This window comes from Pelecanus crispus, chromosome 1, assembly GCF_030463565.1.
Source record: "Pelecanus crispus isolate bPelCri1 chromosome 1, bPelCri1.pri, whole genome shotgun sequence".
NCBI classification, from domain to species: Eukaryota; Metazoa; Chordata; class Aves; order Pelecaniformes; family Pelecanidae; genus Pelecanus; species Pelecanus crispus.
The window spans coordinates 35,190,347-35,212,948 of record NC_134643.1 but is presented as its reverse complement, the minus strand read 5'-3'; the positions used below and the strand labels follow the sequence as shown (position 1 = coordinate 35,212,948).

General features: G+C 41.7%; 1 protein-coding gene across 1 annotated transcript; it reads left to right on the top strand.

Annotated features, from left to right (window-relative positions):
* Nucleotides 1–319: 319 nt before the first annotated feature.
* On the top strand, nucleotides 320–21,443 carry DBX2 (developing brain homeobox 2). The gene is made up of 4 exons (XM_075727737.1): nucleotides 320–656; nucleotides 13,738–13,833; nucleotides 18,484–18,671; nucleotides 21,123–21,443. The coding sequence occupies exons 1-4, from the start codon at nucleotides 320–322 to the stop codon at nucleotides 21,441–21,443; spliced, it is 942 nt and encodes a 313-aa protein (XP_075583852.1).
* Nucleotides 21,444–22,602: the final 1,159 nt, after the last annotated feature.

The window sequence follows — 22,602 nt, the reverse complement described above, 5'->3', positions numbered from 1 at the left end:
TCCCCGCCCTTACCCCCCTTCCCCCGGGGGGCTGCCGGGCAAGGCGGCATTGTTGGCCGCGTCCATCACTCCCCGTCCCCCCGGCTGACATAATGAATGCGCTTGGACACACCTTCCAGCCCGGCGAAGAGGCGCGCCGCGTCTCCACGGAGAGCCCCGCCGAGCTCTCCGCTCCCTTCCCCTCAGCCCTCGGGGAGGCGCCCCGCAAGCCCGCCCGGCCCCATAGCCCGGCGCCCCGTCCCAGCCCAGTGAGGGGCCGCGGCGGCTGGGCTGCTCCGGGCCGGGCCGGGCAGGGCAAGGCGGGGTAAAAGCCCTCGCTATGCTGCCCAGCGCCCTGTACTGGGACCTGGTGGGCTCCTCGGCTCTCCTCAACCTGCCGGCGGCGCCGGGCTTCGGCAACCTGGGCAAAAGTTTCCTCATCGAGAACTTGCTGCGGGCCGGGGCGCCGCCGAGCCCTGCCCAGCTCCGTCCCCTCCCCGCCAGCCCCGTCCCTCTCAAGCTGTGCCCCGCGGCGGAACAAATCAGCCCCTCAGGGGGTCCCTACCCGACAAGATGGGCTTTTCAAGTGCTTAACCCCTCCGCGGCGGACAGCGGCCGCCTGCCAGCGCGGGCTCCGGCGGCGGAGAGAGGCGGCGTCTTCCCGCCGGCAGCCACAGGTGAGCGCCGGCCCCTTCCCGCGTCCCGCCGCCGGGGAGACGGGACAGAAGGGGCTTCGCGACGGCTCGGCCCCGCACCGCGGGGAGGGCGACGGGGAGAGCCGCGGCCCTTCCCCTCCGCCCCGAGGAGCCCGGCGGCGGCGGCGGGACGCCCTCCCCGCGGCGGGGGGCTGCGACGGGACCCCGAGGCGCGGGCGAGGGCCCGGCCGTGCGGGCCGCCGGGCGCCGGCTTTGAACTGCGCGGGCCGGCGCACCTGTGGGTGTAGCGAGGGCGGCGGCGCCTTGCGCTGGGAGCGACGGGTGCTTTTAATCGCCCTTCGTCGCCGTGCTCCTGGGTCTGCCCGTTCTTCACAGCCTGAAGGGATGGTTTAAGAGCGGTACCGCGAACAGGCGCTCCGGGAAGGTCTGAAATTCCTCCTTTTGGGAGAAAGGCGAGCGGTAGCGACAGCTCGGGAGGCAGCAGCCCCCTCCCCAGGTGCCCCGTCCCTGGGGGACAGCGAGGGGTGAGGGACCGGCCTCTTCCTACCAAAAGAGAAATTAATTCAAGCAAAGCAGGCAATTTTCTGGAAGTTTTGACAAAACCAGGGGCGCATAAAACCCCACAGAAGTCCTTTAAGGCTGTGTAAATGGTCTGTAATTAGCCGTGCGCGCCGGCGTTCAAGTAAAGCCAGCGCTTTCCGAGGTGGCGAGAGATGCGTCCCTGCGGCCGGTTTGACCGGTTCCCCCGCCGCCCGGCCTGCCCCGGGGGGGGGGGGGGGGGGCCGCCACTTTCTGTCGAACAGGCCCTGGAATTGGAAACAAACAGTTCTGCAAACCGGGTTTTGTTTCTTGAATGTGCCGAGTTTCATGTAAATACATTTTGTCTGGACGTGAGGAGCGTTGTAAAGCGTTTTTTTTAAGGAACGTCGCACTTTGTCAGCCGTGGAACTGTTGGAAGTTGAATTCAAAGTTAATTCATAAAATTAGGTATTAGACTCACCATGTGGATTGGATTTTGCCTTTCCGTTATAATACCAATTTATTTCAGCCTTGTGTGCTGTCTTCAGAATTTTTATATATGATTATGCAGTTGTAAATGTCCTTAAAATGAAAATAAGACAAACAGAATCGTATTTATTGAAGTACGCCTTTAAGGTATGAACCCAAAGGCTCATTTTGGAACCAGAATTAATTACAGTTGTTTTCTTACCTCAGTTAAATCCTACAAACCGTTCTGCAAAATCCAAACCAGTTTTTGATCCTTTAGCATGATGCACTTTAAGGGTAGGCAGGAGAGAGTCAAAGAAGTGTACGTTAACATTTCTGAATATTCCAGACCTCAGCTGCCCTAAGTGTTATCTTAAGCCTATCCGGTAGTTGAACATGTTTATTTTAACATGGCCTACAGGCCAGGAAACAGGACATGTATCACCTTTCTGGAATTAGGTGCATATTCTTCCCCCACCCAAAAAAAGCTCTAGAGAAAATGCTCCTTTTATGTGTACAGAGCACACATAAAACGGGAGATAGCAGATGCCCCAGCACTCATCGCTATAGGTGGACTTTTTCTAAGTATTACAGAAGTTGTGAATGCTGAGTTTCTCAAATGCTTGCTTCCAGGATTAGTTCTTTCTTTGATCAGCCTGCAGTGGTACTTGTGAACTTAGCAAAGTGTTGCAGGTCTGCCTAGTCATTTGGAGTCCGAGCCTACATTTCTTCTGATCCCACAGCTCCCAGGGATTTCGGAGGGAGCTTTGGGCAAAAGCACCAGGCTCTTACATTTGAGCAGTGAGAAATACTAGGTTTCCTCATGCATTATGCACTCGGAAAAGAAGTCTCCTGTGAATGTATATGTATAACAGAGATATATGTATTCTAACAGGGATCTGTTGATTCTGATCTGACTTACGTGTCTTAAAGTGATGAGGGCTCTTAGGTGTCTGAACTTTCAAAAATGTAAATTATATTGGAATTGTCCCGCTGAGGCAGATTTTGTGGTCTCTAAGGAGTCTGTTCTCTCTAGTGTAGGCGTATGCTGGGGGAACTGTTCAGACTGGACCCTCGCATTTGTGAGTAAGGCTGGGGTGGTCAGGCTGTGTGTTATGTTTGTTGTTTATGCAGTGATAGGGCAAAAGAGTGTTTTGTCAGAATAAGAATTTTAGTCTTCAGGGACCAATGAAGGTGTTTTAACTAAGGAATTCGTACTAGGTAGGGTTTTTTAATTTACTGATTTTTGTGAGTTTTTGGAGGAATACTATTTGAACCCCTCAAATCACATGGCATTTTGGAAAATCTTGGTCTAAGTCTTTAATAAGACTATTGAACATGATCAAGCAAAATGGTTTTTTAATCTTTCTGAACTAGCAAGTGCTTTATAGATCATGCAGGGACTAAAAGTGCTCTAACAAACTAGGTTGGAATAATCCAGGATTTTTAAAATAAAAAAAAAATGCTATAGAAAAGAGAATTTTAAAATAGCAGATTTTTTTGAATCACTAATCTGTATTGCTCATGTAGTCCCAAATTCTGGGGAGGTCACCAAAAGTTCTCAGAAAGCAAGGAATATAAAATAACACCAGGGACTGAACTGAACAAGCTGAACCTTTTTACAGTTCCAAACCCAACATGTATCTGCAGCACCTATCAAGGAAAGACATGAAGAAAGCATTCCATTTTAGGGTACCTTTTAACACTCCATAAAAGTGCTAAAGAATGAAAATCCTGTTTTCTTTCTGTAAACTGGAGAACTCTTATCCATGGCTGCAAAGGAGACTGAGTGAGATGGCACTCTTGGTCTGTGACATCTGGTCAAGGTAGCTTTTCCCTTTGCAACTCCTGAGCAGCGGAGTTTTGTCAGCAAGTTTCCATTCCCATAATTTACAGGTTTCAAAGGATTTAATTTGACCATTTAAAGTGCTGATCTGCATATGTATTTTGAGTTCCTCTCCAAAATTGCCCTCAATGAAAAACTGAAAAAGTACTCTCAAATTATCACACTGTAAGATACATCATCTAATGAGTGGGCTTGAAAGAAATATATTTATGTTGTCTGTAAAAGATTAAAATCATCACTTTCCATCGCTACACTGACTTTTAAAAATGAAATGTAATCAAATCATAGGTTTTTTAAAATTAGTTTATTTTGACTTAAGAGTACAACCGCATGAACAAGCAGCATATTACATAAAACTTAAGAAGGAAAAGCAGAAGGAGCATTATTGCTAGATGATAAACTCACTTGCCTTCTGCAACGGTATGCTGGTTTACATGAGCCTGGGATTCCCGCAGGCTTTCTGGAATCTTGCTCTGAAACCCCGCTGCTGGTGATGAAACACTGAACTGGGCTCACCGGCTCCAGCAGGCATGGTGAGCACTGTGTTTCTGTCTAGCTGAACTGTATTTCTCCTAACCTATGTGCTACGGGCCTGATTCTTCTCTTTTAAGACCTTTCGCCTTGATAAAATAAATGCATGATGGTGTCTTCTGCTTTGTGAAAACTTCGCAGTGTGTATTCGTAGCCCTGACTACTGCATGAAAAGCAGCGCAGAATCTGGTTCTGCTTTTTAAACACTGGATGCCCAGACTGTGTTCTTCCTGGCTAAAAACTTTTAAAAATGTGCTGTTGTAAAGCAGCATTTCCCAGTGAAACGTATTATAGCTATGCAGTTTATACTTGCACTGCCTCTTAAAGGATGAGGGATGCTCCAGAGAAAAGTTCTGAGCAAACTAATAGACTCTAAGTGTGGAAGAAGGCCTCAATTTCTGCTTGCCAACCTGGGATTTGGTCCCTCTCCTTGTACTCCAGTCCTGTCATTATCTCCTGGATAAATTAGAAGACTTGACAGTTTTCCTCAGTGTTTTCTGACATAGGAAAATTATCTGGAAGATGCTGAGATGCAGTCTGTAGCACAGCTGCTGTAAAGAGGTCCACTCCACATCTTTTCTCATCACTTGGTTTCCAGAAGTATTGGCTGACACCAGCTCAGAGTGACCTCCTTGAGAAATGCAAAGTTACTCTGCTACCTGAAATTATTTTCTGAAAATCTCTGCTCTTCTCAAGTAATTTTCCCTGGAGGAGGATGACAGTAAGTGCTTTACAGCCTGAATATGGTCATTAGTGGTATGACCATGAATATGGTCATATGTGGCAAGAATCTGGCTTTCTGCTTTAATCTTTTTTGACAGATTCACAGAGAAAGGAAACTGAAAAGTGCAGTGAGACAAATAAATATAACAGTGAGATACTTCTGTTGCAAAACTTGCTGAAAAATTGAGTTTATGGGATTTTTGCCTAAAGCATCAGGATACAATAGAGCAGAATACAGTACAGTACATATACTGCAAAAGAAAGTAATTAGAACAAGTATATCATAAACTTAAATTGGACTTACAATAATAAACATCCATTCTGTGATAGAGATGTGTCTTTTCTTTCTGTAACATTTGAGTACTTTACATTTTAATGCATTTGTGCCCGTGAGATAGGAGAGATCTCTACTGCGTAGAGGAGGAGCTGGAACAGGAAGAAATGAGGTGACTGGCCTGAGGTAATACAGAAAACTGGTAGCATTGCGGGAAATAAGACCAAGCCTTCCTCTGCAGGCTAACTCTTTGGACCAGTGTCATTTTTTCCCCCCCTCGGGTGATGACAACAATTCTACCCTGCAACACTCTTATTTTAACCAATATACCTTATTGCCCATTTTTAGTAAAATCTTGTGTTTCTTTATGACAACCAGGAAATACTTGAATTACTGAAATTAAGTGATTTTTTTTCCTCCATTTTGGACCTCCTTTTAGTGAATAAAAGCTTATTAATTATTGATTTCAAAGCAACTGGCAGCCAGAGTGTGACCTCAAACGACATGTAACTTCCAGTAAAATAAAAGGCAGTAAAGAGCCTGGTGTTTTATCTCAGCTCCCTCTAGGCTTGCACTAGCATCTGGAAAGTGCTACCCTCACTCAGGCAACAAGTTGACTAACAAGTCTCAGGATTTTCCTGTTTTGTTGGTGTTTTCTGGGGTTAGAAAGGTTTTTTAGGGTGGGGAGATCTATTTGGCATCTTTTCTTATGCCCTTATTGCCAGGAGCACTGAGACACCTCCATTGTTTTAAAAGTTTGTCTTTGGAGACAGAGGAGTTTCTGGAAGTATCAGAAATCACAGACTACGCGCAGCATCTTTTCCTGCTTCCAGTTAACTTTGTGAGCCACTTAATAGAATCGTTTTGGGGTGCCCAGCATACCTTAAAAGAGTGACTGCAAAATGGCTTTTAAAGGACAAATCTTTGTTCTCATTGTAAGGTTGCCAGGGCCAGACTAGTGCCAGCTACACTCCGACCCTGCCACCAGTCTGGCAGTCCGGGCTCGGCAGGGCGTATGAGCATTGGCTGGGCAGTGCCCCTGCCTCTGGCAACTCTTGCTGTGCCGTCTCTGAGAAAGGAAGAGGATCCCGAGTTTGGTCCTCGGTAAGGTTTAAGCACTGCCAGAAGATCTCAGAGCTGCGCTAGGAAGACCAGTGGTGGGGGGTTTGTGGAAGAGCAGTTCACCGAGGGGAAACCGTGGAATCAGTCATGCCTTCAGGCAGTGAATTAACTTACATAAAATGTAGTTTGTATTGCAGAATGAGCTGGTCTTCTGAAATCTTGTAGTATATTCTTCATGTTTTTAGAAGACACATGAATGTGGTAAGGATTAATCTCATCAGACAAGTTCTCTGCTTGAGTGCAGATTTCAGGTTTCATGTGCTGTGATTTTTTTGCATTAACGAATTCCCCTGAATTTTGGAAGGCAAGTTCTCTGCCTCCATTGCCCACCAAAGGTGTTGTGCATTCTTGTATAATGCAGCTCTGCAAAATAACTCTTACTTTAATTTTTCTAAATGGTACTTTTGTGGTCAATCATGACCCATAGCAGAATTGGGTAGGTAATTTTTTCAAAACGAAAACAAGCGCAGGTATATAAAGCAGTAGGAGGCTGTTTCAAATGTCAGATATGTAGACCCTGATCCTTATAAAGTTAGGCACCTACATATTTTCAGTAACTTGGGCTGTGTTTCATTGAGGTGAGTCATCATGTTGGAGGATAAGTGGCCTTTGCTTTGTGCTGAAAAGCTCGTGAAAGTTTCCCCTGAGAGGCTACCTTTTTCTGAAGTTATACCACATAATTCTCTTGAGGTGTTTTGTATGTATGTTGAAGATTTTACCTCTTCTGTGTAAATCTTGGACAATTTGGTGTTGTTAAAGTCCCGACCCCTGGAATCATGTGACTATGTGAATATGTCAGATTTCAACTTGAAAAAGGATTCCCTTGTACAAATGTAAAAAGACTAAAAACCTCATTTGTTAAAAAAAAAAAAGGATAAGAATCCACTGTTTGTTATTTTTTCATTCTAACAATGTTTAGCTAATCTTGAGACTTTTGTCTGGTTGGAGCTGGCAATACCACAACAAGTAAAGATTAGTCCAGGCAGGAAATTTTAGCTAATCAGTGCATACCACTGCAATAAATGGTGCATTTTGGCCCATGGTAAGATTTGTAACTAGGGCTGCAACAATGAAAAAACAGTGAATTGTCCTCTTGCAACATATGACCCTAATTTTGCCTTGCTTGAGGAAATTATTTCTGCACAAATTGTAATATATTTAAAATCAAAGAAAATAACTTCAGTGCCTTTATGGCTGAATTTTATGATTATTTACAGAGTCTTTATGGCTGTACAGAGGATTGTATTCTTTTGACGTTACCTATGAAGGATAAGAAGAGTGTTATAGTAATTCAGCTGTTTAATAAAAAATAGGTGTCTTGTCTAATCTACTTGCCTAAATACGTTGTCTAATCCATAGTCAATACAGAGAGTTGCCTCCAGAGGATGGCACAACTTATCTTCTTAGACATCTGTTTTAAGGTGATGAATCATTATATAGAGCTACTTATCTCTTCTCATTGACTGTACAGGAGGCCCTGACAAGGAATTTAGCACACTGAACTTTTAGAAGTAATGCCCCTTTTGACAAGAACTGGTAAGCAGAAAGCGCTTGGGCACACAAGCGCATGGGCATGTCCTTCAGGAGAAGGACAAAGCCGGAGACAGAGCTGGTAAATCTACAGCTTTCCAGATCCCCATCTTTCTTCTCAACAGCAAGGCTGTGTGCAAGGCATGGAGAGGGTGGAAGCCACATTTACTGCTGATGCCAGGACACCCATGGATTCTTTGGCAAATGGTGTGGGGTTTGGTTGTTGCTTTGGGTTGTCACAGAGGTGAAATCTGACCATGGATTGTCACCAGTCTAGGCACCCGTGTTTCCTCAGATGGAGAAGAAACAATCAGACATGTACAGCAAATCGTGCCCTAATAATAAGGCATGTGAATGATGCCTCTGAAAATAGACAGTGATTCACATCTCAGCTAATTTGCAGCGTGACTCTGTCAGCCACTGCATTGCTATAGATGTAAGGAAACGATGATCATGCTGTTAGCACATTTCAAGCCCTTTTTGGTGTGACTGCTCTGCTAATTTTTGAAAGCCCCACTGAGACCCAACATAAAAAATGCAAACCCACCTCTTGCATCCGCCTTTTGTGTAGGATTTAAAAATATATATTTAGAACCTCAAAACCCTTTCTATGAACGTTTGCCAATATTTTAAAACTGATCCGCATATGGTGCTCTGGTCTGCCCTTTTGCCTTGACTTCCTCTGCGCGTTCATGCAGTCGTGTTTTACAGGAATGAATGGGAAGCGAATAGACAGTGACTTTGGGAGAGCAGGAAAGCCAGCTCTGAGGGATGCTGCACCGCAGGCTCTTGCAGTAAGTTTTACGAGGCCCATGTGGTGGTGACTGCCTTTGGTGGCACATGGCAGCGGCTGTTGCTTCCTTCTTATGACCAGGGGCTCCCCTTCAGCTGGCTGAAATGCTTTGGGGGTGCACAGCTGCTGCTGGAACATTGCACTCTAAACTCAGTAACTGCTGGGGACAGAGCCATGGTTCATTGTGAGGCCTGGGGCTTGTGGTTCAGGAGCAGAAATGGTGCCATGTGGCTCAGCTGGACCACTAACCTGGCAGAGCCGCTGCTGGACTGTTTGCGGAGAGCTCTTCATGACATGAAACTTTCCTGTGGCTTTACAAAAGCCTGCCTTAATCATTGCCAAGAATGGATGTAGGTAGGAAATTGCAGTTTCATGGGCACAAACCATGCAAGGTTCTCAGATGAAATGGGATCATTTTACTGATAATATTTTTAATTTGCCTACCAGGGCTGGAGCCTGGGCATCACTGTGGAAAGCATTTCATGTGGGCTTAGGAATACTTGGAGAATTAAAGTGTTCATGCAGCTTGAGGCCTGTCCCTGTGCTTAATGTTTCTTGTTAGCTGGCTCTAGGCAGCTTTCTGAATCATTCTTTGGAGGTGTTTCAGCTCTCTTCACAGGTTTATATGACATTTTTATCAGTTAGCTTTAAAAAAACCCCAACAAACTAACAGCATGTGCAGTGAAGGAGGCCTGTATGGGTAACACCACAAGTTTACCATCAGTTCACTTTTTTCCAGTAGCCATTTTTCCTTCACCCTTTCCCCCTTTCCTGCTGGCTAATGGCCTACAGTATTTCCCGAGTTATTTCACAACACTAGGATTAGGAAAAGCAAACAGTGTTTTTAATAACAAGCCATTTTAGAACTACAAATCTATTTGAACTGAATTGTACTTAGGAACCTTACTCTCAAAATGGTGGATAGTTAGAAGGTAAACTTCTGGTCCCACTGCCAGCATGACTTTTTAGTATGGGAGGACTTTTGGATTTAGAATATCTTCAGAGCTGGCAGTATATTTTAAAATATCAGTATCTGAACTAATCTCTGAGTTTTAGCACTAGATGAGCTTGAGGTCCGTTTGCATGTTTAGTATCATTTTATTGTCTGTAAAATGGTTTTTATTCACAAAGCTGAATGTAAATGAGCATTATTACTAAATTTTTGCATGCAGCAACAGTGTCAAAAGAATTTATCTTTTGTGAATGTCGTGGTTTAGCCCCAGCCAGCAACTAAGCACCACGCAGCCGCTCGCTCACTCCCCCTGCCCCGATGGGATGGGGGAGAGAATCGGAGGAGTAAGAGTGAGAAACACTCCTGGGTTGAGGAGTTTCTATACTGAGCATGACGTCATATGGTATAGAATAGCCCTTTGGTCAGTTTGGATCAACTCTTCTGGCTGTGCCCCCTCCCAGTTTCTTGTGCACCTGGCAGAGCATGGGAAGCTGAGAAGTCCTTGACTAGCATAAGCAGTACTCAGCAACAACTAAAAACATCAGTGTGTTATCAACATTCTTCTCCTACTAAATCCAAAACACAGCACTATGCCTGCTACTAGGAAGAAAATTAACTCTATCCCAGCCGAAACCAGGACAGTGAAAAAATAAAAATAAATTATTTATTTAATTTTAGATCTTTCATCCTTCTGTATTTATGACCTGATAAATTTTCTTTTAAAGCATATAGTACAATTTTTGGCATGCCAAAGGCACTTATAGCATACTCTGATATTTCATTTTCATGCATCTGTGAAGCTAAACCTGTAAAATCTGACTCTTGTGAAACGTTTAGTTCCACACAGTCTCTGTTTTTATGAAATGGGAATGCAAAGCAGAAAAAGAATTAAGGATCTTGAATACGAATTATTAGGATTTGGACCCTGGTTAACGTGTACTGTGCATGGCTGGAAGCAACAGGTACCTTTTGGTTACTGTGTACTTCATTCTGGCCAATAAATACAGAACTAATATTCTGACATTTCAGCAATTTTCAGCCTTAGGTGAACAGCAAACAATGTTTGCTTCAGATCACTTGACCAACAAATGGTGGTAGAGTGGCCGTGATATATGTGAACAGAAAATAAAAGCATAGGCAATGCTTTCTGTATATTGTCCTCAGCACTGATAGGTATTGTGTCATTCCTACAGGTACAATCACAGTATAATTCTGAAATACGTATATGTTAAATATATAATTTTTCTCTGAGCAGTTTTCATTCTGTTAATGCAGTTTCATGTAGACAGTGGAGGCCATCTAATGTGATGAATATTCTCTGTTGTTTCTATCAAAGATAAAAAACATACTTGGATGTGTTAGGCTGAAGCATTAACATTTTTCTCTACATAGAGCTCCCAAGGTAGAGTATCCCTGTATTATGCCAGATTTTTTTACTGATGTAATTCAGTGTAACTCCTACACATTGGTTTGAGTGCAACGGCTTCAGTAGATATGACCTGGGGATGTGGTTTGATATACTTAGTGTAGAATTCACTTGTGCATCAGTGTAGTTGGAGCACATTAAAGAAGTTTATAAACTAGACATACGTGTTGGCTATAGGCTTAAGGAGATATACGGACATTGTTTCTTCCACAGAATCTAGAATAAATCAGTCTTGAGAAATGGTCTCAGAAACCACTTGGTTCTGAGTTATGTGAGGATATCACCTCCATCTTATTTCTTAAACAAATGTTGTGCCTTAAAGGGATATGTGCCATGCAGGCAGAATAAGACAACAGCTGGTTGAGGGAATTAAGTAAAATGCCCAAGAAAGCCAGAAGCGTGATTTCCATCAACTTGAGCAGAGTTAGCACCAAGATCTCTGCTGTTTGCATCATGGTGCTGTGCTATTGCATTAAATCATTGCCAGCAACATCCATGGAAATATGTGACTTGCTTAAGGAAACTCCAAACAAAATGTCTCAAGTTTTGACCCTGATCCATCTCCTGACCTTCATGCTTGCAGCTTGCTTGTTGAGAGATTTAGTGAATGGAGAAAACCTATCCTTTCCTATTCCTCTATTTTTATTTGCAGGAGCACGCTGTCTGTCTGAAGCAATGGCATATTCAATTTTGATTTATCCAGATATCTCCTGGCTGTTTCACATATCATTATGAGCACCACATTATCAAAAAAGAGCAAGGAACTGGAGAGAGTTAAGAAACCGTAATTGGGGATATCAAGGACAGGCCAACATGTCTGACAAAAATTGTATGGCATGAATAAGGTGCTGGAGCAATGATTAAAGGCAATAGGGCATTATGGCAGCCAAGGAATATTTGACACTTATGAAAAAGAAGCAAAGGAATTGAGTGTGGCACCTTCTGTATACTAAGCTGTATTTTTAGAAGTGGAAGGTTTTACCTGACTGTAAGGGAAACTTGATAATGGCATGAGGAATGTGGCTCCCAAGGATGTGAGAAACAGCTCTTCACCTGGGAGTTTGGGAACTGCAGCAGATGAAACATTAGCAGCAGGTAAAAGATATTGTCAAAAACAAGCTCTCACGTTCAGGAGGATGGCTGAAATTATCTGGCAGGTCTTCACCTTCTCCATCTCTTGTACTTCTTCAGTTAGTCAAATCCTTTCCAAATTATAGAACTCACCAGATGCATTGAAGCCCCTTAGATACCTAAGATAGATAATATTTGGCTGCACATGCTTGACTATTTTAAGCTCCTTAGGACACAGTTCCACATTTGGTGGTCTTGTGTAGAAGAGAAGCTTTAGAATAGTAAAGCCTGATGTAAATAATTCCTTTTTGTAAATGTTTTGCAAGCATGCACCTCAAATATAGGTGATTAGTTCCTCTGGGAGTATATTTATGTTTCATTAGAAATAGCAAAGTGTTGATGAAAAGCTGTAGTAATAAAAGACTTATCAATTTGTAATTATAGTTGCAGAAATTTTCACCTAAGCTTGTATGAATTCAGAAAAAAAATAGAGGTAAATATTTTAAAAATGTTTAGAGTTAGGCTTCTACAGCAATAGTTTGTTGCTTTGGAAGATCAGCAGATTTGATGGTCAGAAAACTTATTGTGATGCCCTAAAATGTACTCGGGAACATAATTTTGAGTTGTCTTTGTTTTTAATTCTGGTTGAAAAACCTTTAAAAATTAACAACGTCGCTTGTACACTGATCTATTTGTCTTTCTTCCAGATTATTGATTTCTTAATTTTTTTTAATCTAAGTGTGCAGTTACTTTTTTTTTTTTTTTTCTTTTTAATTAATCAGGTTATTTCTAGAGACTTGGACAAACTACAGTACAGGGTATAGAGCTGTTTATTTTCTCCCTAAACCAAAACAGGAAAGTGACGTAAATGTTTTGATGCTGATCACATTTTACAAGGATACAGTTCTAGCAAGCATGATGTATCTGTTTTCAAAAGAAAAAAAATATTCAAAGTATTATAGTTGACTAGTACAAGCAGAAACTGAAAGGTAATTAAGATGAATGGAAAAGCCCATGAGCTTTATAGAGGAAAAAAAAAAGGATTATTAGATAATGAGGACCTTTCTAAGATTTGGAAGCACTTTTTAGACATAACAGGAACTTTTGATTCATTGGTTCAAAAAATTGTATAGAAATTTTACCAAATCCTACCTAATTCTATGGGATGATTTTGCATTTTTTTAATTGTATTAAGCAGAACCTTTTTTCAGCAAGTTCTTTATTTGAATTTAGAGCACTTCCCCAGCGTGAACAAGTTTACCATCAGGATAGCAGAATCAGGCCCTGTAGTTTGTGCCTGTAGAGCTCAGCTGGATCATCTTAATGCATTTTATAGAATTTATTCATAAAGTTTCTTTTTTTTTTAAGTCCTTATTGTTTTGAGTACTAATAACAACATTGGAGTACAAGCAGAAGAGACAGCATTCACTTTTAGATTCTGTTTTTTTAGGATATCATGTGTACTAGAGTTACTTAAAATAACTTTTTCAGATGCATTATACTAATTTCAACAATATATTAGTTAAACAATGTTCAATCCCAATATTTAGGAAAAAAACGCATAATTACAGAAATTAGGGAAGTAAATTGCAAATCTGCAGAGTTTCATTCTTATGATAAATATATTCAGGGTTTTGCATATTATATTGAAGATATGCATGTAACCTTGCTAAATTAAAGAGCAATTACTTGGTTTATCATTGTTTGCCTTAAAACTATCACCATCTTGAAAAAAGGAAGAAGAACTTGTGGGGCAGGACTTTACACACTGACTTTTTGGAGGACTGTTGTTATGAATATCACCTAAGCTCAATGGATAATCAATTAGATCTATGCTTTCTTTGCAGCTCTTTCCAAACACTTTTTTCTCCGAGCCCCGCCATTCTACTCAGCATGCTGCGGTGGGTCCTGTCAGCACCCTGCATCCCCCACTGCTTTTCCAAGTAAGTTTTTATGCTTCATCAGTAATGCTTGAGTTATTCTGTAAACCAAAGCAGCAGGATTTAATGTGTTCTGGAAAACTAATTGGTGATGCAATGGCAGCAGCTAATTCCTTAGTAAAATCACAGCAATCCTATTCAGAGGGTTTCCAAAGATTTATCAAACTTAAGTACACTGAGCAATTGTGAGGGGTTTCTAATGGCATTGAGACACCCAGACAGGGCTAACCTAGGAAAGGTCCTTGTTTTCAGTTTGCTAGAAAAGATTCTTTAAAATCAGTAACTCTTAAAAATCTGTCTCAATAAACATTTGCAAATAGGAAAAGAAAAGAGCTGAAAGATCTTAAAATGGATGCTGCATTTTAATGTCTGTTAGGGATAAATTATGATTCAGGAAGCCCTAGCATTATTTAAATAAAACAGTCATTCTTTTTGTAGCAGTCAAATGCATGCACATGTTTAATTTATTTTTCTTTTTTAATTATAATGTAAAAAACTGAAGAAGTAAGTTGAAAAGGATTTTGGCCAGTATACACTATACGTTCAGGATTAAGATCTGGCACACACTTCCATTTAATCCAAATCTAAATTTAACCTTGATGGTGAAGTTTGCAGGCCATAGTGGAAGAATGGATATTCACGTTTTTATGTGTTTATGGGTCAGGCATGCAAACAGAAGAGGCATTTCCTAGTCCTTCAAAACGGAGAAAAAGCACAAATTGCCTTGCAAATCCACATGAAAATTGGAGCTTATGCATGCTCTAGCATATACTTTTTTATCACAGTTGAATTCAATCCCTTCCTGACTACGTGCATGCGTTTTATGAATGTTTCAGAAGGGCAGTTGCTAAGTTGAATGATTCTTGACAAGTGAGGCAGCAAATGCTGGCAGTTTAATGAGCTGCAAGTTTCTGAGCACCTCTTTAGGGGGCTGACACTTTCCCACAGAGCATTTTACATGGCCCCAGCTCTCCCACAATGGCTGACAGCACCATGACCAATCACCACTTTCACTTTACTCATCCACACGCGACCTCACCACAATTTTTCACTGTGCAGATGAACTTTAGGAACCATTTCACATTGAAAAGGCCTGGGCAAGGGTCAGTTGCCCTTTTGTGTGGCCATAAAGCAATACTCTATGTGCCAGTCTTTTCTCCTGTCTCACATTCCAAGAGATTTTCTGGACACCATTTAAAGCACTTGACTGAAAAATAAAGCAGTGAATGAAACTGACTTTTATAGACTCATTCTAGCTCATCTTCCCATATAACCCTGTCTACCTGAAAAGGGATTTAGTGGATGAGCTGAGTGTATACAGGGACTTGCTGAATACATAGGCCCATTATCAACTGTGGGGATTGTTTATTAACCAGGACTGATACACTACTATTTTGGAAGTGACCTATTAATTGTCCATTTAACTAGAATGTATTGAATTCAAATGAAAAAATGGAAACCATGACTAAAGCTTTTACTTGCTCCTTCAAGGTGGTCTCTGCCATGAAGGCAAATGAAGATTGTTCCACAGATTAAGAGGACATTTATCACTATATATTAGGATACAAAAGAAGGACTTAAAAAAAACCCCAAAGCAAACCAAAAATCAAACCAGCAACATAGGAAATAGTTGGTAACGGATTCACATTTATGTCAGCAGAACACTAAAACTTTTCATACATTCAGAGCGACAGGCTGCAAACTGGCTTATTTCATTTTGGTAGAATTGTTGTAATGTACAAACAACTGCCTATCCTGATGTACTGAAAAATCCTTTAATCCACAAACCAAAATTTAGGTTTTGTGTGAACAGTTGGAATGCACTTTGGAATTTGGGATATTCTTAAAAAAAATCTCTAGGCTAGTCAGTTGGGCGTGAGTGTTCATTATCCCAAACATGAGTTTCAAATTTTTTGACCCAGTGGCTGTTTGCTAATGCTTGTGAGCATTCTGTTCACTGTTTTAAAATCAGTCACGTATTGTGCCTTAGAATGTGTACATTCTTCACTATTGAGTTAGTCTAATACAGGTGTTAAGCTGTGCCCTACATACTGCCTGTACAGGAATTAACTGGTGCCTTGGGGCTCCGGCAGGAGGTTGTTTCTTTGCTGATTGACTGTTAACATCCAGCCAGGCAAGACAGATTTTAAGGGGTCACATAATCTGGCGTCCTCTGTCCTTGGCTGACAACTCCATTGTGGAATGGAGGCCAGGAGGCAAGGACCAGTCCTGTTACGCCTCTTCTCTCGCTGGTGTCTCTCGTCCCAGCGCAGGGATGAGAGAAGGTACCAGCTCTGCTGCTGTCAGACTATACCCTCCAGTAAACTTGAGAATGGCTGATGATTCAACAGAAACTGCTCAGAGGCTACCTGGAAAAAGGTACCTAAATTCACCAAATTCGAGCAAGAAGGAGAGAAAACATGCTCGAGGAGGAAGGGCCAGTGTTTGCCCCCAGCTTCGTGGCAGGATGGGAACTCAGGGTGGGGGTTGTGAGGGGGCTGTGCACTCCTCAGAGAAATATGAACCTGGCTTGCCCTTTGCAGAAACCTCCATTGTGGCATTTTGACTTTCCTTCTGCAGATAGTTTATTTTGGTTTGGACGGAGTCTAACTGTGTCTCACTGTGTCATAAATATCAGGGTAGTAACCAGTAGGTTATGATTTTTATATCTGGTCTCAGATATAATTTTGAAAATTGAAATACATCTGTATAAATTTAGACTTATTTATACTGCAACATTTTAAATCATAGTAATTACTTTTTGCCACAGGCTGTTATGGGGGACAAATATAAAGACGGCTTCTTGAAGTGTAGAAAAATTCAAGAAAGGCATGTCTAGCAGAATGCAATGGTCCCTAAATCAGTAATGTTTGACAGTGGCAGTGTATTTTAGGGAAGGACCATTGTACACTTGCTCAGCTTCTGATATTCTTCCTCTACTGGTCACAGCTGGAGGCAGGATACAGGCGTAATATATGTAATATCTAACCAGTCACACATGCACCACAAAAGTATTTAGTCAACTTTACAAGACATACACATATACACTTTAGTTTCTCATCACTAAACATAAACAATTCTACAATATCCTCAGTATATATTTGTTTGTTTCTCTGTGGGTGTTTAAAGATACACGTACCCATGTGTACATATGTATCATATACAGAAGCTGAAATGTGGTACAGCCCCAAGGAACAGTTTGTGAAAGCTGCATCTGGATTTAATTAGTGTTTTCAAGAGCATTATATGTATTGAACAAATGTGTTTACACCCAGCCCCCTCCCCGGCTACAGCTGACTAGAATAGATAGACTTCTTTATTAAAGAATGTGCAATCTTTTAGAAAATCTGCTTTACATTGGAATTTTGCCATTGGCTTCAATATGAAAACGATCCTTGACAGAAATCAAACAGGGGCACACCTTTGCAGCTGCTGTAACTATCAACTGGGATGGCGGTCTTGGCCCATGTATGTGGGAAGGTGGACAACAGGAGTACAGCTTGCACCTGTAGAGTCTAACTTGCACGTGGTACACACCAAAGCTATCTTCGTGGCTGCCATCTCACAGAAAGATCGTAGGTGTCAGTGGCTATGTAGCCATGGCACAGGTTTCTAAATCGAAGGGCAGCTCTTTCCTGGCCAGCGTGCAACTGCTCCGTGCAATTATCACATCCAGCGCTTGGTGACGGGCCCTATTCAACTAGCCTCTGGCACTGCTCGCTGGGCGAGCATTTGGGGAGCTGGGAGTGCTGGAGGCGTACCAAGCCTCACCAGGGACTGCTCCCCATACACCACATCCTTCTAGGGGAGAGGGAGAATGGGAAAGCACTATGGCTTTAGGCTTTATTGGGTGTGAGGAAGGCGAGGGATTTATCTGGATTTGGGGTTTCTGTGCTCTTTGTGAGGCCAATGAAGGGACAATGCGAACACTTCTACTTCTCCACTGCAGCTCTTTCCCCCAGCTTTGAGGCTGTTTTCCAGGGTAGGGTTCCCTCTAGGCATGTATCAAGGGGATGTGATTGGAGTCATTGAAAACTGCCCTCCCAGGACTTGCTATGAGATGTCAAAGGATTAGAAAACAGGCTGAAAGGAGTAAGTTCAAGTACTCCCCAAATCCTGTAATAAAGAAATTGCTGTGGTTTCCAGAATGTGTAAGTGAATGGCCAGGGATTTTCTGAGAAATAGTTCATTCTGAAGGCCTTTCGTTAGTAAACAAAACTAAAGAAAGCCTATTTAGTTTCTTTGAATCAGACCACTTATATCTGGTTCTACATTTCACACAAGGAGAAAATAAACTCCTAGGAAAACTTACTGCAGTTTACCCAGTGATGATAATCTGCAAAGGAAAGTAGAAAAGTTTCTTCCTGATTATATTTGAATTTTACAGTAGCATGGGCCCTGTGCTAATGTTTCTCTATGAACTCATCTGATTTACTTTTACCATGTCAAGGGGAGACTTTTGACCACTGGCAACACCTCTAGATCCAAGTGAGGATTTAGTCCTTAATGAACATGACTGAAGCATTACGACACACTTATAAAACCAACAAATCAAAAGTGTGACAGTAGTCTGCTAGCATTATAATGAACAGCACTTAATATTTCCCTGATCTGTGTTAGATATTACATGAAACTCTCATCCATTTCCACTAGGAGAGGAAAGTGTCCTGCCTCTTCTGACCCAGGAGTCTAACTCCAAAGCCCGGAGAGGTATATTAAGAAGAGCTGTCTTTTCTGAAGACCAGAGGAAAGCTTTGGAGAAAATGTTTCAGAAGCAGAAGTATATCAGTAAAACAGACAGGAAGAAACTGGCCATTAACCTGGGTTTAAAGGAGTCTCAGGTAAGGAATGACAGAACATCTGTTACTTTCTGTCTTTTTGAGGAAAAATCTTTAAAATGGCTTTGAAGGAGGAAAATTGAGCAGCACAGGGGCAGCCCTGAGCTCCTTCACTGAGCAAAGACCTCAGTAAATCAATGGCAGTTTTAACCAAGGAATGCTTGAACAGGTTCCTAGTTTATTTCCTGAAGGTGTACATTCAAAAGTTGATCACTCCATTTTCACACAAAGTGGGAGAGACGTGACCTCTGCATTTCATTTCCAACTCCCATTTTGCTGTCTGATGAGCCCCCTCAGGAGCTTTGGCGCAGGGAACTATGCTCCCTCCCACTGCCTGATAGGCAGTGATCCAGGCAGAAAACAGCAGAGCATAGAGCCCTCCTGCATTCCTCTGAGCACCCTTTGCACTCGCAGATGAACAGCTAGTGACAATGCAACCAACAGCACTGCTCTGAAACCATTCTGCCCCAAGAGACAGGCAACCATCCCTACAGAAACAAACTTAGCTGCACAAGGAAAGAGATCCTCAGAACTGAGACAAACACTAGAAGGAAAAATTTGGCAGGGTGACCTTCTAAAATGCTCCCACTTTACTTACCAATTTGCATTTCATGGGATTTTTCACATGAATCTGAGTTGGCCTGCTGCAAGACTTTAGAGTTTACCTGAGGGTCTAATACCTCCAGTGAGCTGTTCTAACTGAACAAGTATGTTAATGGTGGTGCCAAGTGGCAGTAGCCCAGTCTGGAATCTCAGGGCCCTGACCTAGCTGCAGATAAAAACAAAGGAAAAGTGCCTGGCTTGAAGAACACAAAACCTGAAACAAACTGGAAAAAATGTCTGTGAGGGCATGTAACAGCAGAAAATGAACATGGTAGCCACTGGCAGATGGCATTCTGAAGGTGCTGGAGTAGACGCAGGTCTCTAGAGTACAGCTGAAAGAGAGTGAGAGAGTGACAGTACAACTTTATTTCTTTGCATGCATCAGGAGTGAAAGTGCTTAAGATATGTATGGCAGAAGCTATCTGGGGGGCAGAAAAGCCTGGGAATGTCAGTGGGAGCTCTCATCATCTTTATCTTGGAGATTTTCAGAACTTGGCAAGACCCTCAACAATTTGATCCAACTTCACAGTTGGCTCCACTTTGCACAGGAGGTTAGATCTTGTGGCCTGTAGTGGTTCCTTGCAACCTGAACGGCTAACTCCATCGCAAGCACTGCAACTATAAACAAAAAAAGAAGCACAGTGTGGTGCTTCTCAGTGTGATGAACAGAGCTGTAATCTTTGCAGGATAAACTATTTCAATGAAGATGTCCAACGGCACTCACCAGTGCACTGCCTAAAAATTTCCCAATATGTAGTCAAATTCCTAATACTACAATTATTTCCTTGAGTTTTTCTTCTGTGTTCTTGATATTCAAGAGAGCCCGGGGGAGTAAAAAATAGTGGAATGACACATAGATAACAGCTACCACTACAGCAAAATAATTTCATGATAATGATAGACCAGATGGTATCTATGTCTTTTTTTTTTTTTTTTTCCCTCATGAAAGGAAGAGCAGTTGCCGTGAAGGTTACTTCTCTAATTTTCTGACCAGTTGTACTGGACGAACAGTACCTGCCATCTAAGGCAATGATTCTCAAACCTTTAAAAGCATAGCCATTTTGTCTTCATATCAAGTATCTGAATACTAGAATTAAATGCAAATATTTAAGGGAAAATAGAACACAATCTGAATCATTTGATTGATCCCCCCTGCCCCCCATTTCTTCTCTTTATGTAAAACCAGTTCCTAGATGTATCTTTCTCCAAGCTTTTCCCAGCATTTCATAAATGCCTTTGAACGCTCGTGATCAAGCTTTGCAACTGGAAGTTTTTGAAAAATGGATTTTATCTCAAAAGCACATGGATTCTAGTCAACTCCTGGAAAACTGTAATCAGGCAGACAAAATGTCTTTACATCCTCAGTACTGTGTCATATGTCATAACACACATTTTGAAGCTATATGGCCAAGCTGTTCTTAGCTATGCTTGTGAATGGGACAGTCATAGTTCTTAGAGCCTCTTTTAAATAGAAGGCTTCACATCACCAGTAATATCACTTAGTTCTGTTAATGACGATGCTAATTTACTCTGAGAATCCTTTGCTCTCTAAAGGGATGTTGCTATAGGAAATTGCTCTATCCCTAGCCACTGGGCTGTCCTTTTTCCAGTCTAAGCCAAATAATCACCTGTTTGAGGTGGTGAAAGTCAAGGAGAGTATTTGGCCCAGCTGTAGTAAATAGTGATGGGAAAATCCTCAGATAATGTCAATCAGTCAGCTTCACTGGATCTACTATAACAATGAATAAGGAAGGAACATGAAACTAAGGGGATGGAAAGAAAAAAAACCTTGTTAGGGCAAAGTTGTTTAAAGAAAGGAATGATAATAAACTCTCATTAACTTGCAAACAGGTGAAAATTTGGTTTCAGAATCGAAGGATGAAATGGCGAAACTCCAAAGAAAAAGAAGTGCTTTCAAACAGGTGCCTCCAAGAAGAAGGTCTTCAGGAGAACTACCTCTCACGGTCCACCATGAATTTTACCTCCCCGTGCGCATCTGTGTGGGAAGTGTCTCAGGAGCAGGCAAGTCCAAGGTGGAGGGAGAATTCTCCAGGAAATTCTGAAAGACTGACTGGTACACAACCACCTCCAAGAGCAAATTCATCACAGAGCCCACTGTATTTGTATCCTGACCAAGACACTGCAAATAAGGCAGTTACATCATCAGCTTAAGGAAATAGGGGCAGTTTGTAAATTGAGTGGAGAGCACAGGCTTTGAATGAGCAGTCTTCTAAGACTAACAATATTTGGACATTGTAAAGCTAACTAGTTTATGCCTCATAAATTTGCTAAAGTCTAACACCATTAAAATGACAAACAACTAATGATTTAAGAAGTATTCTTCAATACTCAGTCTTTTCTTGTGTCTTTTCCAGTCTTGTACTGACCTTAAAAGTGAAATAGGAATTGATGGTAAGTAAAATGAAGTGAAGAGCATGAAGCTGAAGTTGTGCTCTGATTTATACATCTGTGCTGTATACGATATTCATTAAAAACACACTGATAGAGAATCACTTTTATCTCTCATTGCAGTCAGACCAATTAATTTCTTTTGTGCACGAGATAAGAATAACCCTGTTTCCCTCAAGACAGTAAGTTGCTTTGGGTTCTTTTTGAAATTCATTAAATGACACAATAAGTTCATATTAGACAAACATAGCATTTTTAGTATGTTTTCTCCATCTGTCCTCACCTATATCAGTATTCAGTTAGTTTTAAATAGCATGGTCACAGGTCAGCTGATAACCCTAGTAAAGTATGCAATAGTGAAAGACATCCAACCAACCCTATAAAATATTCCGTGTTTAAATCACTTTGATTTGAACGCGTACTGGGAAACACAATTCACTAACTCCTGTCTTTTCTCCTCTGGATGAACCTTCCAGCATTCTTAACTCTGAATTTCAGTGGCTTTTGTTAGACTGTTAGTGCAATCTCTTGTAATCTCTTCTGTATTTCAAAACCGTAATGGCGATATGCAGAACTGTAGCCCAAATGCACTAAGCAACAGAACTATAATTGGAAAAACTGCCGCTACAGCCATTTTGGAGAAGTACTTACGGAGATGGCATACCGTAGTAGCCTTATTCCTGACTTACTCCTGTTTAAACTGGTGCCAAGAAGTATCCATTAGCATATGTCTGAATCAAAGACAGGAGAGTATTCTGTGTAACACAAGTAGCCTGAAATAATATGATTAAAACTGCTTTACTTAAAATGATTTGCTTGCTTCATCCAGTTCCAGAAAATCACTCTATGAATTTAAGTACAATTTTTTGTTTATTTGCAAGGCTTTATAGCTCAAAACGGGAGCAGAACTTTTTTTTCTTTA